At 39.4% G+C, this 26,644-nt stretch overlaps 2 protein-coding genes across 5 annotated transcripts in view; one reads left to right on the top strand and one right to left on the bottom strand.

The window, feature by feature from the left end:
- Window positions 1-23,576, top strand: part of GARRE1 (granule associated Rac and RHOG effector 1) — a 62,879-nt gene extending 39,303 nt beyond the window's left edge. For all 3 annotated transcript variants that reach the window (XM_049806871.1, XM_049806870.1, XM_049806873.1), the window contains 12 exons: window positions 838-1,044; window positions 3,521-3,661; window positions 3,947-4,042; window positions 4,182-4,343; window positions 5,319-5,477; window positions 10,005-10,102; window positions 11,612-11,737; window positions 12,243-13,234; window positions 16,540-16,705; window positions 17,599-17,733; window positions 20,013-20,091; window positions 20,676-23,576. In XM_049806871.1, the coding sequence (XP_049662828.1) occupies window positions 838-1,044; window positions 3,521-3,661; window positions 3,947-4,042; window positions 4,182-4,343; window positions 5,319-5,477; window positions 10,005-10,102; window positions 11,612-11,737; window positions 12,243-13,234; window positions 16,540-16,705; window positions 17,599-17,733; window positions 20,013-20,091; window positions 20,676-20,996 (2,682 nt within the window). In that variant the 3' untranslated portion in view covers window positions 20,997-23,576. The remainder of the gene's footprint in view (window positions 1-837; window positions 1,045-3,520; window positions 3,662-3,946; window positions 4,043-4,181; window positions 4,344-5,318; window positions 5,478-10,004; window positions 10,103-11,611; window positions 11,738-12,242; window positions 13,235-16,539; window positions 16,706-17,598; window positions 17,734-20,012; window positions 20,092-20,675) is intronic.
- Window positions 23,577-23,749: 173 nt separating this feature from the next.
- Window positions 23,750-26,644, bottom strand: part of SS18L2 (SS18 like 2) — a 191,577-nt gene continuing 188,682 nt past the window's right edge. The window contains exons 2-4 of one of the 2 annotated variants that reach the window (XM_049806885.1): window positions 25,758-25,826; window positions 25,523-25,599; window positions 23,750-24,607 (exon numbers count right to left, since the gene is read on the bottom strand). In XM_049806885.1, the coding sequence (XP_049662842.1) occupies window positions 24,520-24,607; window positions 25,523-25,599; window positions 25,758-25,826 (234 nt within the window). In that variant the 3' untranslated portion in view covers window positions 23,750-24,519. Of the gene's footprint in view, window positions 24,608-25,522; window positions 25,600-25,757; window positions 25,881-26,644 lie in introns of those variants that run through there. The other variant, XM_049806884.1, reaches the window with a different exon arrangement.

Genomic DNA, 26,644 nt, shown 5'->3' with positions numbered 1-26,644 from the left:
GCTCCTGCTGGTGGAGGTGGGCACCCTTTCCCTGGCACAACGCTGGTGCTGCCCTCAGCCCAGTGAGTACTGGGAGAGACTGGCAGCCCTTTGCTTCCCTGCCTTTCCTCAGATTTTCTGAGTATTACATGACCCATTTCAGTGAAATGTTCTGAAGAGAAGATTTGTGCCAGCGTTAGCAGTTCGTGTCAGACAATGCAAGTGACAGGGCTGCAACTTTATGCATGCATTCTGCAGTCACTATTATATTCTAAAAATGGCACTGCGTTGCCACTGTATTATGTGGCAAAATGTTCTGATGCTTATTACAGGTTATTGCTCTGCTTGGAAGATAAACTGCTGGATTAAGCTTTTCTGATTTTTTTAAATTTTTTTTTTTTATGATAACACTTTAAAATTATTCAGATTTGTTTTGGGGCTTTTGTGATATATTCAGCTAGGTCTATGTGCAAGTGGGTTTTGCTGTTGACTTTGTCCTTGTGATAGTATGCTACTCCCATTTTTGTATTGTGTCATGTGCTTGATATTGCCAAGTAACTTGACAAGCTTTTCGTTCTTCAAATTAACCATAACTTGAGTGCAGAAGCAAAAATGACATGGAATCGGTCTGATCTCCCCTTAATTCATAGAAACCAATGCTCACTTACTGTTTACCTTATTGTAAGTAAAAGGTTAAATATTATGTCATAAATACTAATATGATCTGAAGCGTTCTTTTAATAAAAAAAGAACTGAGTTTAACTTGGTTCCTTACCCAATCACTGAACAAGAAGGAAGAAGGGAAACTTCTGTGACATCTTTGATTTGCTTGAAACTGGCTTGTTTCTTCTCCCGCAGGTACTTGGGCGATGTTTCTTGACGGTGATGCAGGTCCACTTCCAGTTCCTGTCACAAGCTTTGCAGAAGGTCCAGCCAGTGGCACACTCTTGCTTTGCTGAAGCTGTAGCTCAGGAGAGAAAGAACGTTAGTGGGGCTGGAGCCTCAAACTTAAGCCCCACAAATGAGCTAGAAGATGCAGTAAGATCATGGAGAGGAGCAGCAGAGGTATGGAGGTCTTGCTGTAGTGACATTGTATTTAGTGAAATGACAGCAATGTTTAGTGAAACCTAAATTGAGGCTGGATGCCCTAATAAAGGAAGAAAATCTCTGATTTTAAAGACATTTTACATTTGGAGGTGGGAACATGGTGCAGTTAGTTTCAGATGCTTGTTTTACCTATATGGTGATTATACTATCTTTGCCCTGTGTAAAGTTTTCTTTGTGATATGATTGTACCTAAGGAGTACACAAACAGTGGAAACAGCTTTTTGTTATTCGTAATGAATTAACAATGTTCAAATGTGGTTTGGCAGACAGCAAATTTAAAAAAACAGAAACCCCAAACTGAAAACAACCAAAAACTAAAGCCAACATACAAGTCGTTGTTCAAAATCATAGTAAAATCTTGATGGAAAAATAATTTAGATAATTCTAAATTTTGAGTATGAATTCTGTTTTGTACTTTAAAATTTTTATGGTAACTTTTAACACTTTTGCCTTCATGCTGTTAAGTTTGATGTTCCTTGATCCATCAATTATTATAACGTTAATCGTATTACTTTAAATGTACCATTCCCTGGACTTGTGTTTTCACAAACACTTGCCATCTGTGGAACCCTTATTTTCCTGCTGAAAAAGCAGTACTTTACAAAGCAAAATAGTTTCATGAGCTTCTGCTTTCCGTTGCACTGTTTAAGTCTGCAGACTGATAGATTAAAATGGATTCAGACATTAAGCGCACGGTTTCCTTAAATTCAAGTAACTTGGAGCATGTGCTTTTGAAGTCTAATTCGGCATCCCACACAGGCATATTAATCATCTTTGCTGGAAATCTTGTCAAGGTTTCCACTTATCAACTACATTTGCTAGGTATTTGCAAGCAAACAAGTTACCTTTAGAACTATGAATGCAGACGGATTATTTGTTATTTTTACCGCAGCGTAGATTTACTTCACTGAATAAAATAGGGATTTGGGAGTGCTTTAGGTGTATTACAGATGATCATAACAGGTCTAATCCTGGTATAGCTTTACTCCTTTTGCATAAAACCAGTTAATTTTATGTTTAATATACTTAGTTCCTTAAAACTGTGTTACAATTTCTAGAAATGCCCTACAATTGCTATCAAGTTTTTTTAAAATGTGGTTAAAATTAAACTTGGGTTTGCAGAATCTGGGACCTTAACTTTCTTATCTGCCTCCTTAACAGCCCACTTGAGCTATTTCTGTTAATAAGACCTTTATTTCGAAATAGAGTTTAGTACAAGTATTACACTAATCAAATCTTTTATTAAACATAAATGGGGAGAAGAGAAAAATACAGGTTGTCCCTAGTTCCAGAATAACAATAGAAGGAACTTCTCAATTTTTACGATTGACTAAAATAGCTAATCTGAAGTACTTGTGTGGGGTTTTAGGGCAGTGTAAGAAAAATCTGTGCTCTGTAAATAAATAAAATCTCTTTCTCTTATAACTGTAGGTAGACTAATATACATGTCATTTTGATAGAAGGGAGATTTGAAATACTGAAATCTTTCCAAATTTTTACTTTGTGGAGTGGAAGGCAATCCATTATTTCCATATAAAATTAGCCTCTTTGGCAGGAGAATACAGTGCTGTTTCAGAATAAAGTTCAAGATGATACTCTATCGGTAGCTCAAAACTATTTTTCCTTTTTAAGATTCTCACTTGGAAAATGCTGTAATTTTGTATGTGTCGATGAGGTGAGCACTATGTCTGTCCATTGGCTGTAGTACCAAAAATCCCCAGTTTGGACATCCTGCTTTAGAGTAAGACTCATCCTAGACTGAAGAATAAGCCATATCTGAGGCCTTAAATGCAGTTGAGAGTAGGTTTCTATTTGTTTCACCCTGCTCAGTAGTGCAATATTTTACAGTTAAAGTTAGATATTTGGCTTTTCATATTTCTTATTTTTCAAAATCATACTATGTAAAGCTATTCTCTTGCCATGCTGAGCTGATCTTAGTCTGGTGTGGCTCTTCTCAAATTGCACTACAGTAATCATCCTTAGTTTTATAACATATATCTTCTTATGTACACAGGAGTGTTTGTACACATGATTAAATGTATATTCTGGTTCTGTGGGAAGTAATACCCTTTATGTTGAAGTTTTAAGTTCCTCCTCTGGTAACCAGAGTCATCATGTGGCCTGTGTAACAGGATCCTTAGTCCTGGGAGGGAGCTGAAATAGTAACAGCAAACAATGTTGAATTAAGTTGCTAGCCAACACCTATATGCCATACAAATTACGCGAGATTTGTACTTTCAAAGCAGTGATAGAGGTTTAGTAAGTTATAATAAATCATTTCCTCCTGATCCTTTCCACCAGGTGCTGCTTCTCATCTCTTTTATAATGTTTTAAAATCTGTGGGGTTTTTTTCTTCTCTTTTTTAAAATTTAATTAAGCTTGACCTGGTTTAATGTTGAACCTCTTTACCCTGGATTTTTATTTTACTTTACAGGCCACATCTCGACTGCGAGAAAGAGGCTGTGATGGATGTTTGGCAGGAATTGAAGTGCAGCAACTTTTCTGCTCACAGAGTGTGGCAATCCCTGAACATCAGCTCAAAGAGCTAAACATGAAAATTGACAGTGCTTTGCAGGTGAGTTTTTAAACTTGCTGCTTTCATGTGCATTGTAGTACAGTCAGGGGGCCAAGGAATGAAATAGGGAAGGAGTATATTACTGGAGAAATATGTACCGCAGGTAGCCACGAGGTATTTGAGAATTACAGTATTGGAATCTTACGTGATAAATGTGTGTATGCCATAGAACTGAGTAGGGTAAATCCATGTAACAATTCTTACGTATGTGTCCAGACACAATGACTGCATGCTTACTTACTTGCTGATACGCCTGTTCTATCTCAACTTTTTCTTCAATGTCAGGCTTACAAAGTGGCTTTGGAGAGTTTAGGCCATTGTGAATATGCAATGAAGGCTGGCTTCCACTTGAACCCGAAAGCTATTGAAGCAAGTCTTCAGGTAGGGTCTGCTAAACCCGCTCTCTCTTTTGTCGCTCCTCACCTTGAAAATAACTATTTAAAAAAAACAACATTGGACTTGCATTAGGATTTTCTAAAGTCTTCATTTCTTCTAATTGATCTGTTCTTTTATATTTAAGGGCTGTTGCAGTGAAGCTGAAGCCCAGCAAACAGGAAGGAGACAGACTCCACCTCAGCCAATTCAGTGTGAACTGCCCACTGTACCTGTTCAGATAGGATCGCATTTTCTGAAAGGAATATCCTTTAATGAGTCTGCAGCAGAAAACCTGAAGCTGAAGACGGTAATAACTCTGAATCTAACCACAGGAGTGAAGAGGGGGGGGGGGGGCGGGGTGGGGAAGGAAAAAAAAAAAAAAGAGTAGAACTCCTTAAAATTCAGAGACCAACTGCAATAGAAGTTCAGTGCCAGACTTGTATTTAAAAGTGCATATTTTTAGGCTGACTTCCTGTGGAAACAAGATGTTGATAACATTGTAGGTCCACGCCTGCTTCTGGTAATGTTTTAACCACCTGGTCAAATTCAGTCCAATCTGAGAGAAGCATAGAAGTCTAGGAGGTAATGGAGCTTCTATGAGCTTTTTGAAAATAGGTGGGTTAAGTATCAAGAAGTACAGAGGAAAGTGAGCCCTTACAGGTGCCCCAACCAGGTGATGCACTTCAGAGCCAAAATAAGTCTGGCCCAGCCTAGTGCTAAAGGAGGTACTTGAAAAAATATTTTGTAACAGAGCTCCTTTTAATGTCTTCTTACAAACTCTAATAATTTTTTTTTAAATAATTTAAAACTGTGGAGACATTAATTGTGTTTTCAGTGTAAAGGAATGGAAAAGATGTCCATTCAGAAGTAATTCGGGCAATTTTAATCAGTATTGTCACTTTTTTTTTTTCTGTAGATAAGCCCAGTTCCTTGCTCTTGAAAAAGTTGAAACAATCCACAGCTCAAAATGCTGCTTTATTGTCGTCTTTGCAGTGCTTCTTGTAGTTTTGATTAAACCATTTTGCAATAATATAAGCAAAAATACTGTTTATGATTTTGGAGGAGTATTTTGTTCCAAATAGCAGAGACTGTCTTCAGTATTTCTGTTCTGTAGTTGAGCTCTTCTAGTTATAGAAGACTGTTCAGAGGTAACTCACATTATAGTTATTTGAAATATGTGTAGAACAATACATATTGAAGCATTGGTGCTATCATTTCTGAATCACGTGTTTAGTATGACAAAGTTTTTATGATTTCCACCCCCCACCCCCCACCCCCCCAGCACACAATGCTGCAGTTGATTAAGGAAGCTGGATGCCATAATGGACTTACACCACGGGATGACTCTCCTGTTACTGAAGTACTAAATCAGGTTTGCCCTTCCACTTGGCGAGGAGCCTGCAAAACTGCTGTACAATTGTTGTTTGGCCAAGCTGGACTGGTAAGTGACTATGAATAGGCTTAGCAAAAAAAGGGCTACTTAAACATCCTGAAGAGAAACTAGATATTTTAAAGGGTTTGGAAATTAATTTCCAGTGTCTTACTTTGTGTTTCTCCATTTTTAATGCTGCAGCTAACTTGATTTATGAGCAAAACGTATCCTCATAGAATGCAAGTTTGTAGATGGTGTCTGTAGTTGATAGGAACAGGAGAACATACTGTGTACTTTGTATTCTCCATTATTAGAGAGCGCTCAAGAAATGAAACTTCTAATTCATAGTGAAATAGATTTTCAAATCTATAGATGACCATGTTAAAAAGAAACACCCCTTCCCCCCTTCCTTCTCTCAGATGAGCTTTAAAAACTGCCATTTTTTCATTTCCTCTCTGCTTTGAATGGAAGCTTGGTTTCCTGCCCAACGTAAACCAGGAAGTCCTCTGCACCAAGTAATGCTACCTGACATCTCCAGCAGGACAGAGCAATTAAATACCTTGCTTTAGACATATGTGTTCATTAGAAACAAACCCCATGGATTTTACAATATCTAAACAATTGCTAAAAATAGATGCTTTGGAACATACTCTGATAAGAAAATGCATTTGTGCTCCCATAACTAATTACTGCTATCTCTTCATTTAATAAAGTGTTCATTCATGACACAGGTTTTTTGGACTACTGTGAGTTTTCATTTGACTGGACAAATAAAATGGGGGAAAGACTGCAATAGGATAGGAAGGAAATGCAAGCATAAAGGTACACCGTAGTCTATGATCATTTCTGTCAAGTGTTTGCATCATCTTTAACCTACAATGAGTTGATTCATATACTAATTCTTTGTTCAAGGTGGTGGCCGGCCATCAGGACTCTCTTAACTAACTGTAACTTCTGATGAAATGATCCATATCGCTACGTACTTTGTAAATACCACATTTTTTTCAAACAAATCACACGGCTGATTAAGTGACTTTGATCTTCTGTCCTAGTTCATTAAACCATATGTTTTTTGGTACTGTTACTGGGTTCTCCAATAATGGTGAATGATAAAATGTAAATAATAAATTTGTCAGATATTTCTACTTTAGCATTCCTTTGATACTAGTTATTAGATATTCCCTTAATATTAAATATCTGTTAGAGAAGTAGGTTCAAATCATACTGGAATTCAACTGACTTTTCATGTAAAGGCGGCCTAAAACCAAAGGGACAGACCATCAGTATCCTAATAGCAGTGCGCCTGCTATCAGTCCTTACTTCACTGTGATACAAGGGTTTAAGGATAGGAGATGGTAGTGCATTAACCACTTTGTAGAAGGAAATTTTACAGGGAGGCATAAGAAGGTGGTATCTTTGCAGGGAGAGAAAGTCAACTGTGGAATAGTAGGATTGATCAAATTTCTACTTAGGTGTTTTCAAGGAAAATATATATTAAATATTAATAAATACAAGAAGAACTAGAAAAAAGGCTATGCTTAAGTGGCACTGTGTCTTCACCTGCCATAGTTCATGGTAGGATGCTGGGAGTCAGCAGCAAGGTAGGGGAAATGAGGCCAAGAAAGAAACTGTTTCTCAGCAGCCCTATGGGAGTGTGCTGTAACTCACGATAAGTTCTTGGCTCCTGAGTGTCTAGATGAGGAGTGCCTTGGAGGATGCTGCACCTCCCACTGTTTCCTTTCCAGGGGATTTTAGGGTTGTGCACACCCAAGTCCTGCCCTGATGAGATTTGGGGAGTGGCTGGAGGCGTATTTGGACTCGAGATTCTGGAAATCTGGTGTCCCCAAGTCTAGACATAACTCGTTAGACCTGCTGGTAATTAAAGCGCTGGTACTCTTCAGGTTTATCATAACATTTGGAGAGTTGTCAGAATAAAACGTACTTAGACATTCTTCCAAATGACACTGCTGATATAAGGAATATTACTTGTGTTGAATCATGAATGTCTCCAAAGATTTTTGCATGAACCTCAGGTTCTGAAGGTAGCAGGTTTCTGTCTTCAAAGACACGGTAATGAGCGATACACATGACAAAATGCTTGCAAGCCTTCTCTCTTCCGTTCATTCTCACTTTGATTTGTTGCAATTTGGAAGGGTGTGAGGGTTGAGGTTTTTCTTTATAAACTATGTGCTGTATTTTTTTTTTTTACAAGATTCAATTATGCTTGTATGTAGCCTCACGCAATGATGAGAAATTGTAATTTGCTTCTTTAAAGCATTCTTTGGGTGGAGATGAGAGAGGAAACACCTGTAAAACAAGAACAATAGATGTCTGATGCACAGGAAGCTATCCTCTAAGCACCCACCAGGCGGGGAGGGAGAATGTGTTTATTTTAAGTTTATTTTGTGTAGAACTCAGACAAATGAATCATGGGACAATATTACATAGTCTTTGGTTTACTGCTTTTAGAAACTAAGCTGTATGCATTAGTTCAGAGTTGTGTGTAAATTTGTCATTTAAATGCCAACTTTAAAAAAGAACATTACTTGACAGTCTCCCTATCTTTAGCTTGTCTTGCCATGTGCCTTTTAAGAAGAAACTCATTAGGAGTGGAAAGCACAATGAGATGTGACTTAGTTTGCTTGGTTATTTTTAGGCTTCAGTTCTTCTAACATAAGAAATAATTTTTAAAAGTGCGGTTTTTCAGTTTTTACCTTAGCATATATATAAAGAATTGTATTCTCAGATTTGGGTCAGCTGAAGAAATGTCCATCTTTGAGTAAAAGTAATGTGTATTAGAATGGTTGAATTCAGAGGATGAGTGGAAATAAAACTTTGAACTGGCCTGGTGCAAAGTCATGAACAGAATATTTAACTGAGTCTCTAGCCATCATTTTTTGTGCTAGTAGATCCTTCTGTAGCAAAAAACCCAACATGCATTGCAGAAGCACTAAATCTCCTAGTAATGTTTAAATCCCAGATGTCGTAACTCTGACCAAATGTTGACAAATGTAAAACTTTAAAAAGGGAAGAAAGGAAGATAAGGGGGTGTGGGGGTGGAACACCCCCAACAAAGCCCAGACCATGAGCACTACCATGCACCACTGCCAGAAGCTGATCTAGGTCTGCACAAATCAGAATTTTAGTTTTGACTTCCAGGTCTGAGATGCAGACAGTGTTTTTCTTGGGAGTTGGAAAAAAAAATCCCTCCTAAGTTCATCTCTCCTTATCCCAATTATAATTGCAGTATAGCTGAATCGCAGATTACCAAATTACATAAAATTAAAATGGTACAAATACAAGGAAAAAAGTAATGGAGTTGCCCTGTTATTAAATGAGAGGTATTTTCATAAGTGTATAATAGCATGGCATTTTGTCACTGCGCTTAGACATATTTTACAAGTTTGAATAAACTTAGGCAAATGCTTAGAGTCAACTGGGGGAAGACTAAGGCCTTATGCTAAAATATCTAAAAGGTGGGAAATAATTGTGTTCAAATGTCATCAGATGGTTTTGTTACAGGAAGAGGGAGAAGAGACTCAGCATTATTAATATTTCACATTTCTTCATAACCAGTAGTAGACAACCAGTTAGAAGTAGAACCAGTGTAGGATGATTGCAAAAAAGCCAGTAATATCTCCTGAGGCTTATTTACACCAGAGGACTTTTGCCATTTCAAGGGTAAATGGTACAGCTAATCTGCTAGTCACTGAAGCAAGAACTGCTGACTGCTGCCAAAAAGTTGCTGGTTCAGCATGACCAAAATAGGAAATTATGGAAATGATCAAAAAGGCTAACCCATGCAGACTGGACAACATCAGAAAGCATGAACCAAATATGGAACTTACTATCACTCGTATTACAAGTTTAAATGAAGCTGAAGTGAATCCGTTCTTTCTCAAGTCCATAAAAAGAAAGGTTCATGACAGAAGGTTAATTTTGAAGACTTTCATCTTCCATGTATCTTCATGATGTCTTACAGAAGGCTCAGAATTCAACAAATTGAATCACTTTTCTTCCCTTTATATAATAGGGAATTAATAATAGTGCAGTTCCATTAGGTAGAATAGAGAAATGGTGGTGTCGGATTTTATAGCCTTAAAAGGAAGGGGGGTGTGTTCAGAATTGTGAGCTATGTGAAGAGTTGCAGACTAAATACTACTTGTCTGTATCATACCATGCACTGCAGTTAAATTATTTAAAGTATTTTGATAAATAGGTGTTTGGGTGCTATTAAAGTAGTAATAGTGTCAAACCTCCCAAGTGCTTGGCTGTTACACGAACCCATTGATAATTACCAGCTGTTAGATAAAGCAGTTGGTAACTACATAGTGATGCGTAACTACAATATGTAATTGAGAAGTCGTCAGTCCTTGACATATAGGTTACTGTATCAAACTAATTTCATATTTTCCCTTTTTTAGATATTTAAATAGAAGTCAACTTATAATGATTTTGTGAGTTGATCTGGTTTTGTCTGTTTACTTCCTGTAGTGTAGCAGGAAGGTGAGACTTGCATCTTAACCACAAGGGTGATAAAATAACTAGAACTAATTCTTAAAATAATTTCCCTTTTATTTTCATTTTATTTGCTAGGTGGTTGTGGACACCGCACAGATTGAAAATAAAGAAGCCTATGCTCCTCAGATAAGTTTAGAAGGATCCAGAATTGTGGTGCAAGTTCCATCAACTTGGTAAATAAAAATACTGCATTGCAGATTATACTAATAGCTATGACTGAAATATATAGGGAAAAATATTGCAGTACAAATGGAAGAGAGAATACTACACAATTATGGTGTATCTGCCTTAAGTTCCTTTATCTGGAACTGTTTGAATACCACTGTTCCTGACAGACTGACAGTTGTACTTCAGCTGTCTTTGCACTAGTGCTGCCTCTGGAGGCAATGGAAGAGAGGCAGTAGTGGGGCGCTAAAACATACTTCTAAAGAAAAAGCTTGATGATGAAAGAGAAGGTTTAAAAAAATATATAAAATAAATCCAATAGTATTCCTGTTACTCTCCTCCCTGGCAGGTCCTCACAGCTGTTACTCAGGAGAGCCAGGAATTAGGTGAGATTAATATGAGAGCTTTCGCTCTTTCTTCACTGAGCTGTTCTTTAAGTGCTGCCATGAACTGCAGAACTCGGTGGTCCATGAGATGCTATTCCTACCAGTTTAGTTGACTGCCTAGGAAAGAATGGCAGGATTAGTCTGCAGTTTAGGTGAGGATTTCTTCCCTTTTGAAACAATAATTTGGAATTAGACCACTTCCTTTCTCTCTTACTTCAGAGTACTTGGCGTTACGAATTTCAGTGCAACACAGTTGATTCGTCTGAATCCTTAGTGAGATAGCCTGTTACTAATGGTACCAATGGTATGTCCAGAAGCACGAGTCAACTGAAAGTCTGTTTACCCAAACACATCTTTAATCCCTCTATAGATTATAAACTGGCACTTCTCTGTTCTCTTTATGTAAATTGCTCTATTATGAAAGAACTAAAATAATGCAGAGTGCTTTGAGCCAGGCTTTGTGTGCTCTGGAAGAGCTCCGCCTGCTGACACATAGCCAGAGTGCCTCTTTACTCATCTCTGCTGGAGGGGCTCATTAAGTACTGACAAATGTGCTAATATCTAGATTTAAGTTATTCTGAGTTCACCTCAAATTCAGTCCTAATTCTGTGCCACTAATGAGGAAAATTCACTAATCCTGCACCTTCACAGCTCAATAAAATCTTCCCCAGATTGTTGGATATGCCGAATCATTTTCCACATGGAGTCTGTCAGGCTGGGGGTTCTTAGCATTGGATTCCAGAGTGCACCCACGTGCTAGTGTCTTCTGTCAGGTTTGTTGAGTGCTCTCGCCATTTTCCAGAAATGGGCTTTGTGTATTCATTGTTTCTTACCTTTGTGCCTGCTCAGCTAAAGAGCCAATCATTAATCATGGTTTTAAAAGAAATTACATAACTCTTAATGTTATAGTTAGATTAGCTGCATATTCAACAGTAAAAAGAAACTGGAGCTGCAGGTGTAGCCTTTAGGAACCCTCAGGCATTCATACATTGTGCTGCCTTTACTAGTTGCACCTCTGTAGGAGCAGAAGTAGTGCATCAATTGGCCCTTTATTATCTGACTAGTATGGTGAAATTGTTTAATGTAAAAAGGAAAAATCTTGATTTTTTAAGTTAAACTTAATGATTACAGGTGTCTGAAAGAAGATCCAGCAACCATGTCTTTGCTACAGAGGAGTCTGGATCCAGAGAAGACTTTGGGACTAGTAGATGTGCTCTATACTGCTGTGTTTGACATACACAGGTGGAAGGAAGGAAGGTACATCTCGTCTTGAGCCTCATGCTCTACTTCCCTAGTTTAAACAAAGCCATCATTGTTGAAAGATCTGTACTGAGGAATTCGATAGTACTGGTTCATCAGAAGGGGGAAGCAGTAGTCAAACTGGGATCAAAAAATTGGTAATCCACATGGGTACCTTGTGGTTATGTACAGAGATACAGCAGTCTTTTAAAAACCAAACCAGCAGCTTATCCATGTGCACAAAAGTGTTTGTTTCTCTCTTATAGAAATACTTGATTTATATTAAATTAGTCTCCATTTAGGTCTTGAAGCACAATTAAAATTTCTTAAGGAATGGAAAGTAGTTAATGCTATTGCAAATAGTAGTAATAGTTTGCATTGTTACCATAAGAAGTAGCTGATGAACTTGGCAATCTTTGGTTGTGTTTCTTCCACTAGCTGTTACCCAAATACACATTTTCCCGCAAAGTACCAGCTCAGTTATGTATTAGGTGGTTTGATATACGTGTTTGTGTTGATGCAGGGAGCAAGCTTTGCCTTGTATTCAGATCCAGTTACAGCGTGAAATCTCAGACTTTGGGAATCAAGTTGACATGCCATCCGGAAATGGAAGCAAGTCTTCAGGTGGTCTACAAAAGACGTTCTCAAAACTGACTTCACGGTTTACAAAAAAAACTTCCTGCACCAGTACAAGTAATACTGGAAGTTATTCAATCCCCAATACACCTTCCAAAAATGTGTTCATAAGTTCCAACTCAGAGGAGAAAGCTAAAATGCCCACTAACATAGATGCGCGGTTACAAAGCATTTTGAACATTGGTAATTTTCCTAGGACTGCAGATCCACTGCAGTCAATTCAGAGCACAAACAATCAGCTAGTGAATGGGTTTCTAGTTGAAAGACGGGACAACTTCTTCAAACCGGATGACAGCAAGGATGACAAAGGTATGAATTTACCAACTGACCAAGAAATGCAGGATGTTATAGATTTCTTGTCTGGTTTTAACATGGGCAAATCCCAGCAGACTTCTCCAATGGTGAAAAGGAGGAACTCTGTTGCATCCTCGACAGCAACAGAGCAAAAATCAGGAACAGTACAACAGCAACCGCAGTCTGTCTCTCTTGCACCACTGCATCCCTCTCAGCAGGGCTTGTCACAGCAACAACAGACACAAAAGCAACAGCAGCAGCAAATGCAGTATTACCAACACTTGCTTCAACCTATTGGACCACAGCAACGTGTACCTGCCAAATGGCTGACTAACTCTTCACAGCAGCCAGCCCAAGCTGTTGGAGCTGGATTGTCTCATTTAAACCAGTGGAACAATCCTGGGTTTTCCGATTTAAGCTCTGATTTGTACAGCTTGGGTCTTGTGAGCAGCTATATGGACAACATGATGTCAGAGATGTTAGGACAGAAACCACAAGGACCTAGGAACAACACATGGCCAAATCGTGACCAAACTGATGGAGTGTTTGGGATGTTGGGAGAAATCCTGCCTTTTGACCCTGCAGGTGTGTGTCTTTTCCTTTATTATGGTTTTTTTTATAAGGGTCCTTTTACAAAGAATACTGTTAAATATTGCTAGTAATAACTAATTTCCTGCTGCTCTCCACCAGATGCTAGGGTGCTTACAAAGGCAAGCAGGTATTTATATGTATGCCTGTTTTCTTTTTTAACAGAAGGTGAACTGAAGTACAAGGAACTTTCATTAATAAATAAGAATGGGAATGAATTCCTTATTTCTTGTCCCAGTTGTAGTAGTTCTGACCTTTCCTATATGGACCACATCAAAATACTGAAAGAGACTTACAGATTATGTTCCTCCTATTGTTAACATGTAAAATTGTTTAAAACCAAACTCTTGAACTTACGTATTTTACCTCTCCCCAAAATGATCCTTCCTGTTCTTTACGTAAGTCTCGCAGTCTGGAGATACAGCCGGGCTGCATCTTTGCCATATCCCTGCATTTTCCCTCCATTACTGTGCAATTCCATGGGAGTCATACTGGTTCCTGTTCTACAGCTGTTACTGCAGTGAAAAGCTTGAATGCTGAAGGATTAGAGACTAAAGAGCAAGTGCCGTGTGGTTTGCCAGATGTGTTTGAACCACCAATAAATGTTAAATGTAGAGGGATTATTGTTAAAGATGAAGTGAGATTAAATTTTATAGCCATAAGCAAATAGCTAAAGACTATGAAATTGACTGTAGAGTCTAAGAGGAGATTAATGAATTCTTCTGATAGTAGTACTAAGAACAACTTACAAATCTATTCTCTCGTAAATATAGTTTCTGTTGGCCTGGAACATAGCTACAGAAACTTTGTAGTAGGCATTTATGGAAACTGCCTGGAGGGAGGCAGCGCTAGAACTAACAGGAAAACCTTTTATCAGACCATGAATCCGTTTCCCGCACTCATTTGCACGTGTGTGTGTGTGTGTATGTGTTAGGACTGTGTAGGCGTCTCGGAAACCAGCTCATTTGACTCATAATTTTGATACTTATTTTGTCAACTCAGTTGATAAATTAGTGGCAAAAATAGGCATCATAGTTATGTTATCAAAAGCTTCTTAACAATGGTAAGTCTGAATTACCATCATCTTATTTAAACATACTTATGGTATATACTTAAGGATTATCACAGCCTTTAAGGAAGGATAAAACGATTTTCTGCAAGTACCAAATACATGTATGTGTCAGGAAAAAAATGCATGTATATACAACGGACTGGCTTTTTTAGCATTTTGAATCCTTCTGTAGTATTTTCCTTCCGATCTACATAAAGCTACTTGTTTTGTTCCATTTGATATGAATATCAAGGACTTTGAAAGCAGTAGTCTGAAAAAGTGACTTGCTCAGTATTTTCCATAGATCTGAGGTTTAAAAAAACAGAACCAAACAAAAAACCCCCCCTTCAGTCAAATATTTTCTACCATTGGAAAGATAACGTTTCTTCATATAACTTGTTGGCTTGAGCTGTGATGCAGGAATTTTCAATTTAGCTCTAGTTAGCGTAGTACAGGAAGCTTTAAACATGAAACACTTTCATTTCCAGACTTTCTTAGGAATTTGTACATTTGTCATTTTAAACAAATGGCATTACTTTTTTGATAAATATTTTTAGAGCCTGAAAATGATGTCTCCTTTCAGATGCAAATATGCTAATTAAAAATTCATAAAATTGATGGCTTTTCATGTCAAAGCTTTAACTAGCTATCAAAAGTGTATTTTGCAGTACTTCTATCATCTGTAAGAACTTGATGAAGGAATGTTGCAGTAAGAACTAGTAGAAGGAATGTTGATACCTCCAGGTCTTTTGAATTACTTTCACAGATGTGAAAAAATGAAGTCAAAAACATATCTGATAAAAAGCTGTTTAGCTGATATGTTTTTATTGAGGTAAAAATTAACACAAGTTGCCATTTTGAATATAACAGTAATTTAACACGATGCTATCCACAGGAAAAAAACCCTGGATGCCCTTCAGAATCTAACTAGAATCTGTCCTTAGATCTGAGGATCTGTCTAGCTTCCAGCCTCATCTTAAATTGACATAAAGATATTTCTCAAAGAGAACAAGTACTGTGGGAATATTTTGTTTGTATACAGCTGTCAGATAGCTCTGTCCCTTGCTTATATAACAAAGGATGTATAGAAACAAAATTATTTTCTTCCTTGTTGTTTTAATTTCCATCCAACAAAACATTGTGAAGCTCTTTTCTGAATGTGCCAGATGAAAACAAGGAAACTTTTCTTCTAAATGCTGAATTGAATTTAGGGAAGCCATCACACGAAAGACTGACTTCTGCTTTCTGAGCTGCGCATGCTTGTTGGATGTTCTTCAGTCTTCGCTCTTAATTTAAAACTGTGACCAGCAGCTCTGTACTTCCTGCTGCAATTACCATGCATGTAGTCTAGACATTTTCCATTAATCCAGTTGGATTGCAAAGATTTCCCTCAGGAAAAAGAAAGGGGGGGAAAAAAAAGGCAGAAAGAAACAGAAGGTGTGGAAACTCAATTACACTGACTCATAACAGCATTGTTTTTAATACATGGATTGTTTGGTCTGATCAATTGAGCATTTGAAATACTTTTGGATTTTTAGGATTAAGGCTTTTGCTGTGTCTGCTCAAGATCATGCTTATCACTTATCAGATTACTTATCGAATGCTTGGGACATATAGCACTTTAATAATGGAAGAACTTTTAAGAATTATTGCCTTTTTCTGTAAATATCAATCTTATTCTGAAATATTTTGCAGGTCAGGATCAGAATGTTTTCGAAATTGTTGTCTAGTCTTTGTAGGAAGTAGGCAATATCTGGGCTGTGTGTTCTAATATGATCAATCTGAAATTCTGATTTCTTGACGTAAGCAGGATCACAACATAGCTGGAAATCATGTTGCAATCTGGAAACAACTACAATAATTGGTATGTTCTTTTTCTCTGAGCTTGGATAAATGTACAGGCTTTAATTCCATCGGCGTCTGCTGATGGGATATTGGATCTTTAAGTGTGTAGACACAATCATAGTGATAAATACCATTTCCTTGATCAAATGCAAGGGGCAGGTGTACTTCCATGTGAGAATTATTATCCACCATGTATGGACAGTGCATATCTACTTTTTAAAAACATGTCCTATTCAGTGTTCTTCGCTGCTCCATGAAGAGGTATCAACTGTTGTCTGGCATTTATCAGTGAGGGAATTACTTGCTGTTGTGGGGTATGGTCGAGCCTAAAAGATTAAAAGAGGGGGATAAGTGCAGTAGAAATAGCTGAATGTCAGCAACTGACTTCTTGGTTTCTTTTATTCAGTTGGTTCAGATCCAGAATTTGCCCGCTATGTTGCTGGGGTCAACCAGGCTATGCAACAAAAAAGGCAAGCACAGCATGTCCGTCGTCCAAGCAACACACGTAGCAACTGGCCTCTTCCTGATGATCCTCATAAAACCTGGCCCTTTCCTGAGTATTTCACAGAAGGGTAAGAGATTGGACAGGCTACATACTTTTATTATATATTAGTCTATTTTACACTCAAACTTGGCAGAATGTGGGAATACTGCGTGTTTTTTCCAGTTGCTGCTGCATCTGTGAAAGCTGCACTTCATTATGTCAAGAGTGAGAAATCTGAGCCCTTCCTGCTTTGCTGATACTGAAGCACCGACATTTGTTTGATGTCTTTCTTTCGAGTGGAATGTCTACCGACTTTGACTCGAACAGAGGAAATAAGGACTTTATAGCACAGATTCATTCAGAATAGTTTTCTTTAAGTTATTTTGAAAACCTTAAAGACCTAGTTTTGATGAAAAGGGATGCTATCAAGGTTGCAGTGCCTGACTGAATTCAGCTTTCCAGATTTTAGCCGTTTAATCTTGCTACTATAAGGCAGGTACCTTACGACAAGTATGTTAGTCGTTCTTAATTTCTTCCAAATCATAATTATGTATTATGACAGAAGTGTTTCAAGATTCTCTGTCCATTTGTCCATCATTTAATAGCTGTGACTCTCAAGCTAGCTTAAAACCAGTAGGACAAGTATGTGTTCTAGCTCAGTTTTGCAATGAAAAAGTCAAGTGCTTAGTGAGTCCAAACCCAAGGATCACTTGTTTCTCCTTCCTGACCAAGGCAGGCACTTCTGATTTATATAATTATTTTAGTAAAATATATATAAAGTGACTGTAACGGACAAAGCAGTTGATGTGATCACTCAGAAGTAAATAAGTATTTGTATTACTGCTACATCTTACAAAATATTGAAATGTCTTTGTTGTCTTAGGTATCACCTGTGACAAAGATTCAGCATACCTAACTAGGGTGTACAGGCTCAACCAGCCACTATAAATACAAGGATTAATACAACTTCTTGTCTTACAGTGATGTGACAAATAGCTGGTCTGGTACTCAAGGAGACTCTGCCAGCTCAAGTGACGAGACCTCCTCAGCTAATGGAGACAGTTTGTTCTCCATGTTCTCAGGGCCAGACCTTGTTGCTGCTGTAAAGCAGAGAAGGTGAGCAAAATGAACAGAAATACATACCACTTCACAAGATTTTTCTTTTTTTTTGATAATTTCATTTGAGTAGCCACACAAAGGAAATTCCTGCTAATTAGACAAAGTTAAACAAATGTCAGCTTGCATATTACACTGATGATACAGATCGGTGTATAGAGTATCTGACTTTAATGCTAGGGATTCCCAATTTGAGTTATATTAGTAGCTGTCTCCTGTGCAAATAGCTAGTTGTTAGCTGAAATTCAGTATGTCTAGAAAAGATCTGATGCTTTCCCTCTTCCAAGATGACCTATTTCGGATGTCATTTCTTTCTAGTGAGGCTTTAGAGATCATCTTTGAATTGGGTTTTCTGAACTGTGTACTTCACTGCAGCTTTGTCATGCCCCTAATGTGCATTTTGATGCCAGCAAGGTCTTATTTCCTGGCTTCTACTGCAACTTTGTGGCACTCAGGAAATACTGCTGATAATGTTGTGTAGACTTCTGTCTCACCTTGCCTACCACTGCTGTTTTAGTAGTTACAAATACATGCCCGTTTAGTCCTTTACTTCTGACAATACGAAGAGGAGGCTTAATTGCATTCATAAATAAGTTTAGCACCTTAAAAACAAAGACAGGATTTTCAGCTATGAACAATCCACTTAAAAGTAGTAGTATGAATTACAACAGTTGCTTTCTGCTTTTCTAAAGGGCTAGAAGCTGGGTATCTTTGGAACCTCGGTGATTCCATAGTAGAGGGTAGTTAAGACAATAATAATAGGCACAAGATGAAGCTTGAATACCAACCCAATTCCAGCCTGGGATCATTCTCTCAAACTATTTTTCATGAGCCTTTTCTAAAAATAAGCCAGTTTGGTGGCTAAATATTCTATATTTGTTTAGATCACAGAGTCATTTGGAGTCAATACATTTAGATACAAGATTGTCTGCTTTTTGGTGATAGAAAAAAGTCAGTGGATGTACTGCCAGTTTCCTGCAGATTATATCTGGATAGCTATTTTTATATGCATTGCCAGAAAGGAAGTATACTGGAATTTAAAATAATGAGACTAGGCAAGCAGGTTGAAAGGAATTGACCAAAAGAGGAGCTGTCTTCAGAATCTTTACACTTACCAAGACTTTATACAGAGGGGACAGGAACTGAGCTTCAATAAATGCTAAATAGAAATTATGGAAGAGAGCTCTCTAATAAGCAGTCACAGAAAAAGTAGTAATTATTTGTGTTTTTAATAAAAGAAGCAGGGAAGGAAAACAAAATAAGCCTATAATGGGTGAACTGAATTAATCTGCAAAGCCACCAGGTATTATGTAGAGGTTGATCATGGAGCAAGAAGAACAAAAGCCTGTGCTTTATGTAATGCTCTGAAGAGCATAAGAAAGTTTCCAAAGAGTGTGCTTCATTAAATAAAAACCGTAAGCTGAAGTAACAGTACTACTGTCTTGTTGCTTTTAGAAAGAAAAACATTCTACAAGCAAGGGCCAGACAAAATACCATAGCTAAAACTATACAGTAAGAGAAGGCGAAAGGGTTGAGTGTTCTAAAGCTGACCCGCAAAGGACTGCTTACCTATGGAGGCCTCATGATTGGAGCATGGTGTTTTGTTTTTTGTTTTGTCTTTTTTTAAACAAAGGGTGAAAGGAAAAAAGATTCTGCTTTAATCTAACACACACACACACACACACACACACCCACCCCCCAAGGTAAAAAATCTTTCAGAATGCACAGGGTCAAGGACTTCTATTTGATATTAGGTATTAGGTTACAAATTTAAACCAAAGGTATAACACTTTTCCTCAGTGAAGTCACTGTGCTTCAGCAGATGTTTCACTTGCTCAACTGTTTCTTTTGTCTTGTCTGTAAAGTTATTTCAGAAAAGATACTTTAAAAAAAAAAACAAACCAAAACAAACGAGAGCAGATAACAGAAGAAAAAAAGGCAATTTCTGGCAGACTTCTTCTAAGTGGGCAGAAGACTAGCCCATCTTCCTTTCATCTCTACAAAAATGCGTGCATGTTGCTGAAGCTGTAGCTCAAAAAACTATTGGCACTGTCAAGCCTCTGACAGTATTCAGTAATGAATTTCTTTCTGCATTGCTGCTTTAACCTCTACTGAGCAAAAATACGTGAAACAAGATGAAGCGTCAGTACACATTCTAGGCTGTCAAGTACGACAGACTGAAACTACAAAATGGTATATGCCAGTGGCTGATTAATGTGGGTGAGTCATTTTTTTATTTTATTTTTTTTTTAAAAGTAAATTTTACCTCTTTTGGGCAGAAAACACAGTAGTGGCGAACAGGAACCTAGTACGTTACCATCACCACCTCTTCTTTCTGCAGCAGATGACCGTAATCAGGTAAGCTGAAAATGGCTTTGCTTAGTCATTTTTCCTGTTGGCATTTTGGGGTGGTTTACACTAGGAAAACAACTAGAATAGTACCTGTATCTTCAGATTGCTTACCTCAGCTAAAACCCAAACCATTTGCATTCAGGTAGTACTATATGCTTTTATCAAAGTTGCCACATTTAAATGTTAAAATTGGAAATCACTTTATCTTTTTCCCTTGTAGCAGAAATTATCACAAAACCAAAGTTTTCAAGCTAAGAGGCAACACAGTCAATTTTAACTGTCTGTGCAGAGAAAACTAAAGTATCACCAGATTTATTACCTGTCTTGCTAGAAATTTTGACTTAGAGCGGAGCTGCTATGTGTCAAACAAATGTGCTGAAATAAATAAAAATGTTTTTCAATAAGCAGGTGTTTTAAGAATTGAGAGTGCTAGATATAGACATCAATTCTGCTTTCAAACATAAACTCATCTTCTGAAGATGTCTTAAGGAGGGGATAAGGTGATAAGTATTGTCTCAAAAAAGACGTGTTTTGGTATTAAAACAAACAAAAAACCCTACCCCAAAACCCACTAATTTTTGTTTTCTCAGGATAATAAAACCAAAACCTGGCCTCCAAAGGCACCCTGGCAGCATACGTCCTCTGTCACGAACACGCTACCCAGTCAGAGTACATCTTTGTATCCTATGAGCAGCCCTGTCAGCCAGTGGAGCGACACGATGCAGATCCTCCAGTCCCCCATGTGGGCAGCAGCCAACGACTGTGCTTCAGCAGCAGGAATTTCCTCTAACTTTGCCTACGCGCAGCAGCAGCAATCACAACAGGCCTCCCAGCACAAACAGATGAATAAGGGCTTTAAATCTTTTCCAGTAAAGCACGAGCGCAGACCATCTTACCTGCATCAGTACTAATCGCTTTTCATATTGGAAAATACAGCACAGGGCCGAACATAAATTACATATACTTCGTTTCACAATTGTGTATTGGCTATGTCCTGTTTATCTCATTAAATATGGAATTGAGGGGATTTGGGTGAGATAGACAAACTCTTGAATTCTGATTTACAGTGCTGAGCAAATATGGCCAATATGTTTGTTTGATGTACATGAAACAGCCCAAAACTGTGATGTAGAAATGCTTTTAAAAATGTGTATATTGCCTTTACTTTCAAAACCTTTTTTTTAAAAGAACTGCTGAAGGACTACCATACAAGAAACACTGTATTTTATAGCTATTTTTCATATAGATTTATAGTTAAACATCTTACTGAAACACATTGAATATGTTGAAGCAAATATATAGTGGTCACTTTGCTCAACACTGTTTGTGTTTAAATTTATAACAGACAAGCTGTAAAGTCTTTGTATTCTCCATAAATGGCCTGTGGGCAGCTTCTTTTTAAATGAAGTGCAGCAGCAGCTTTTCGTGTGCCACACAAGTGAGTTCATTATGAAACTGCTGCAGAAACAGTTGCGAAATTGAGTTTTGTGGTAGTTTCCTTACTCTAAGTAAAGAACAGCAGAACCACTCAACCTTGTGTCACAAATGTTACCTGAGCTGCTTAAAGTAGATGGCATCTGTGTGGATAATATGACACTGGTTTTCAAATAAATACACCATTTCTTACTGCTTCATTTGGCCAAAGGCATTATCCACACAGTGCTCCTTAAGTGTGTGAAAGTATAGCCTAAAAGACTACTTGCATATATTTAAAGTCTTATTTCAGATGCTACAGTTGATTAAAAATTGTGAGCTGGCTCAGAAGATACTAAACTGAAATGTGGGGTAGCAGTTAGTTAAAAGAACATTATTTTTTTTAAAAGGATAAAGTAATTATTTGCAGTCAATATGTGCCATTAAGTGAACCTGTGGAATTAGGAATAATCTTCCAACCAAAGTGGATCCGGGAGAGTGATTGGTGCTTAAAAATTGAAGAACAATGGTAAATATATGTATAGCTATCCCACTGTATATTAATTGAGATTACAGAAGATTCTTTATATAGTTAGAGCTTATTTAAATTTTCATATTTCATCTTTGAAAGAGTCTAAAAACCACAATATTTTCTGGTATAAGAGTTTTGACAGTATTAATCTTATTTTTGTATTTTTCTTAAGTCATATCATTCTAATATGTTAACTACTAGTACAATGGGTTATTAGTTCTAACTACATAATTTTTCAATGAAGATAAAGCACATTTGTTGTTTTTGTTTTTACAAACTAAGTACATCTATATCTAAAGATACCAAAAAATAAATACATTATATATATATATATAAATAAAAAAATATACACAACACTAAAACTATTAAACATTTGGGTATTTAAAACCCATCCACCTTTTTTGTTTGTATGGTGACGGGCCATATTTGCAGGCCCAGATTGTTACCTTTTGTGCTGTTTGAGGATGCCAATGTTGCCTGTATTTATGATATTGTCACCATGTTTTCTGAAACTTCATACTTACCATGTTTACAGAGATTTGTTTGCTGTACATAAGACTTTTTACAGTAATGTGCTTTGCACAATCAGTGTGGCTTCTGTCTGTAAATTGTTAATGGTCTGTACTACTATAATTTTGAAAATCCTCTGCTGAAAATGTTGGTGGTTATTTAACTTGATGAATGGTTTTGAGTTTCCTAAATCTTGTCATTTAGATCTAATATTAAATCCTAAATTTGGTTGTACTTACTGGTTATTCATACTAAGACCAACATAGAAGTTAATGAAAACACTTAATTTTGAACTTTTTTCTAACAAGTGCCAAAATTATTGCTATAGTTTTTGCAGTTAATTTATAATTACAAATGCTGGCAAGTTTCTGGACCTACATAAGTGAATTGCAAAATCAAAAGAAAGTTTGTCTGCATTTTGACCACGTAGGTGCTACTCTGTCCTTTGCTTCCGATTGTTCTGAACACTGGTAATTTTAAGAATTGTTGCACTTGGCAAATGAGTCTTGCCATTAAACTTCACTTACACTGCCAAGTGCAAGGGTTTGGTGCTTAGTTAACTTACCCTTATTGCAGTGCTTCTTGTGAATAGCTAATGCTTCTGAACTGGAACTGTACATTTTGTATTTTAAAGCTTCTGTAAAATTAAACTATTTGCTTTATTAAAGATATACATTTAATAGGTCATACCTGTTTAAAATATGCACCTTGCTGAAAATGAGCAGCACCTTAACCTGTAACTTTGGTTTGTAAACAAAGATCTTATTTCATTAACATGGGATTATTTAACAGTTTGAAAATTGTCAACTGCCTAATTACTGACTCATCATATAAAAATGAACTTTATGCACTGTACAGTTTGAAGCATTTTTAAGGCTACGCTTTCAAGTAGATTGTACTGGAGAACATGATACAGAAGATGCTTTAGCCGTGTCTTTGAACCAGTAGTTCATTGCTAACATTGTCAACACCAAGTTACTTCAATTTTTAGCAATCACAGAGTAAATAATGTTGATGGTAGTGAGCAAAAAGTAAACTCTACCCGCTGACAGAACTAGTAGCAAGGCTGTTAGTTTAGCTTACATTAATCATGCCCCTGAAATGCACTGTCTATCTGAGGTGTGCAAATAAACTCTGCTCTTTCTGGACAAGAGTACACAAGCATACAGCTGACCATAAATGCTGACAAATACCCAGGAACCATCGGAATCCATTTTGTTTATGCAAGAATTTACTTGTTCACAGAGGCTGCAGTACAGAGCGTTTCAAGCAGAAAGGAAAAGTCTTGACACAACTAGGGCAACCACACAGCCTTTTCTCACTGAAATAAAGGCTCGATTTCTCCCTTGCACTTAATTGCTCTAAGTCGTGCAACAGTCCCATCATTCCTAGACAAGTTAGCATTCCTATTTCACTAAACCACTGAGCTGCTCCTTTGTTAACATGTTACGTTAATCCAGAATATATTATAATTTACAAAGAACATCTTTAGTTTATTAAGCACAATTCCTATGATACAAGATACAAAACAGTCTCCTGCTTATACATATGGCAACGTACAACTGACTTTCTGTCATGTTGGAGATAGAAGTTACCTAGCTAAATGCTTACCCTATTACTATACAACCTTAGTCATGAAACAGTCTCTGCTTCAGTGAGACTGCAGGAGTCCTCTGAAGGCATCTCTAATAGTGCTGTCCTGACAACCAGGCTATTTTCAGAAGCATACTACCTGGAGTTTTTTTAGAGGGGAAAAAGGGAGTGTGAAAATTATCACCCTAAAGTTCTGCTTACAGTAATGGGGAAAAAACTAGCCTACTAATACATCAAAAACTACATTCCTGTGTTTAACATAAAAGCACGGATGACGTTTTACCTGCCTTTCAAGACCGCACCTTCTCAGCTCTCAAAGTGGGACTCTAAGCTAAGTATTTCTACAGATTCTTAAAGCGTCACTGCTTGTGTCCGGGTACATGCAGTCAGTCTACAGTCTTCTGTGTGCTGGGTGGCGTCGCATCAGCAATTGTAGCTAAATAAATGAGGTTTCTATGCAGGATATGCTGGTACCTATGAGAGAAAGAAACATAGTATCTGGGAGAGGTGTTCTTTTCTAGCAAGCTGTCCCCACTTTAATAGTTGTTTTTGTAATCCGATCAAGATTTGCCGTTAGGGAAAGAAACAGCAAACTATGAAAATCATCATCATCCTAAAAAAACAGGGCAAACGCCTCCATATCCCGTTCTTGTTCCAAAGCCCGGTACACTGCACTGAACTGCACTCTAACCCAAGTACGTGCTCCTAACCAACCTTGACAGTAAACACGCACATGAAGATCTTTGTACGATCAATACCGAAGAGACGCAGAACTGCGAGCGAGCAGCCCAGGGGCAAGAGACGACAAAGCTCCGCTCTTGGGCTGGCCTGAACGTACGGCCAGCACGCCCCCAGCCAGGCCCAGCGGCCGCCGTCGGCCTGTCTGTCATTCCGCTCCTCTGCGAGCGGGAGCGGGAGCAGGAGCCGAGCTGCGGCCCGGGCCCCGGCTGACCGCCCGCACTCTTCGGAAATGCCGCTCGGCGTTTCACACACGTTGCGGGGGCGGGGGGAGAAGGGGAGAAGAAGAAAAGCCCGCTCAAGAACAGAGCTGGTTTTCATATTAGCACAGAACAAAAACCTTGACAAAAAGGAGCAGGCGTCAGATTGATCCTACGCGGTGGCGTTTTCGCTGTACAGGTGCGTGCAAATAGCTTTTGGGAAGGCTCTGCAGAAGTACAGCCGCATTTTCTTCTTAACGGCAGGAAAGCTCTGGCGAGCAGAAGCCGCCGTCTTTCAACTCCTTCGGACTCTGGGGACTCTGAAGCTGCGGGGGCTGCCCCGGCGGCGGCAGAGCGAGGCGAGGCCGGGCAGGGCTCGGGGCTCGGCGCCCGCCTGCCTCTCCCGCTGCCCGGCGCGGCCCGGCCCCCGCCCCCGCGGCGGCTCACTTACTGCACGCAGTCGTTGGCGCGGCCCTTGCTCTGGTACTCCACGATGCACCGGATCAGCTGGTCGTTCTCCTCCAGCAACTAGGGCACAGGAGCGCGCCGTCACCGCCCGCCTCACGACCGCCGCCAGCCGCTACCGCCCCCCGCCGAGGCCGAGGCCGAGGCCGCGTCGGGCAGGGCCGGCTCTACCTCAGCCGAGCCGGGAGGGCCCGTGCCGCCACGGCCACGGCCGCGCTCACCTGCTGCAGCGTCTCCTGGTTCACCTCCGCCTTCCCGCGCAGCCGCTCCGGCACGAACGCCACCGACATACCGCCGCCGCCGCCGCCCCGCGCGCAAAGGCTGAGGGGAAGCGCCGGCCGGCCCCCCCCACCCCCCCCCCCCGCAGGCTCCCATTGGCTCCCAGGGGCCGCTCGCGCACGCCCCACCCCCGTGAAGGGCCGCCGCGCGCCTCGGCACGTCCGTCGCGGAATGCGGGGGGGAGGGGGAGGGGGAGGGGGAGAGGAAGGGGCGGGGCCGGGGAGAGGGCTCCGCCCGCAGCGCTCCCGTTCCGCAGGACGCGGGTGTTTTCCCCACGCAAAACACGTCCCCGGGAGGCAGAGAGAACCTCTCCCGCCCCGTCCCCCATCCGCCCGCGGACGGGAGCAGACGGCGCGACGGCGGCGGGCCGCCTCCGCCTCTCGGGCAGGAAAGGGACCGCACCGCCGACACATCCCCCCCCCCCCCCTTCGAAATAACCTCCGAGAGCGCGGTTTTATTGAACAGTTTATTCTGGTTTAAAATAAAAAAAAAAAAAAAAAAAAAAAAAAAAAAAAAAAAAAGGAGAAACCCTCACGTCCGCGGAGCACGGTACAGCGACGGCACGCCGCCCCGCCTGCCCCCCCTCCGCCCTCCGCCCCCGGCCCCCGGGGCGAGGGCCGCAGCTCACCCCCCGGCAGCGCCCGTCCCGGGTATTTACAATTCATCGCGTTTAAATAAGCCTGGGACGCCTCCTCGAGCGTACATCGTTATTGCAACAGGACAGCACTTGCCTCTGTGGCCAAAAACCGCAGCGGGTGGGTGTTCAGAACCATGATTTGTGGATCCCGAAAGGCATTGTTGTTAACATGCAAAAAACAGTACTAAACAA

The sequence above is a fragment of the Accipiter gentilis genome, chromosome 7, assembly GCF_929443795.1.
Source record: "Accipiter gentilis chromosome 7, bAccGen1.1, whole genome shotgun sequence".
NCBI lineage: Eukaryota > Metazoa > Chordata > Aves > Accipitriformes > Accipitridae > Astur > Astur gentilis.
Note: the sequence above shows the minus strand (reverse complement) of the source record. Positions and strands in the feature narration are given on the sequence as shown.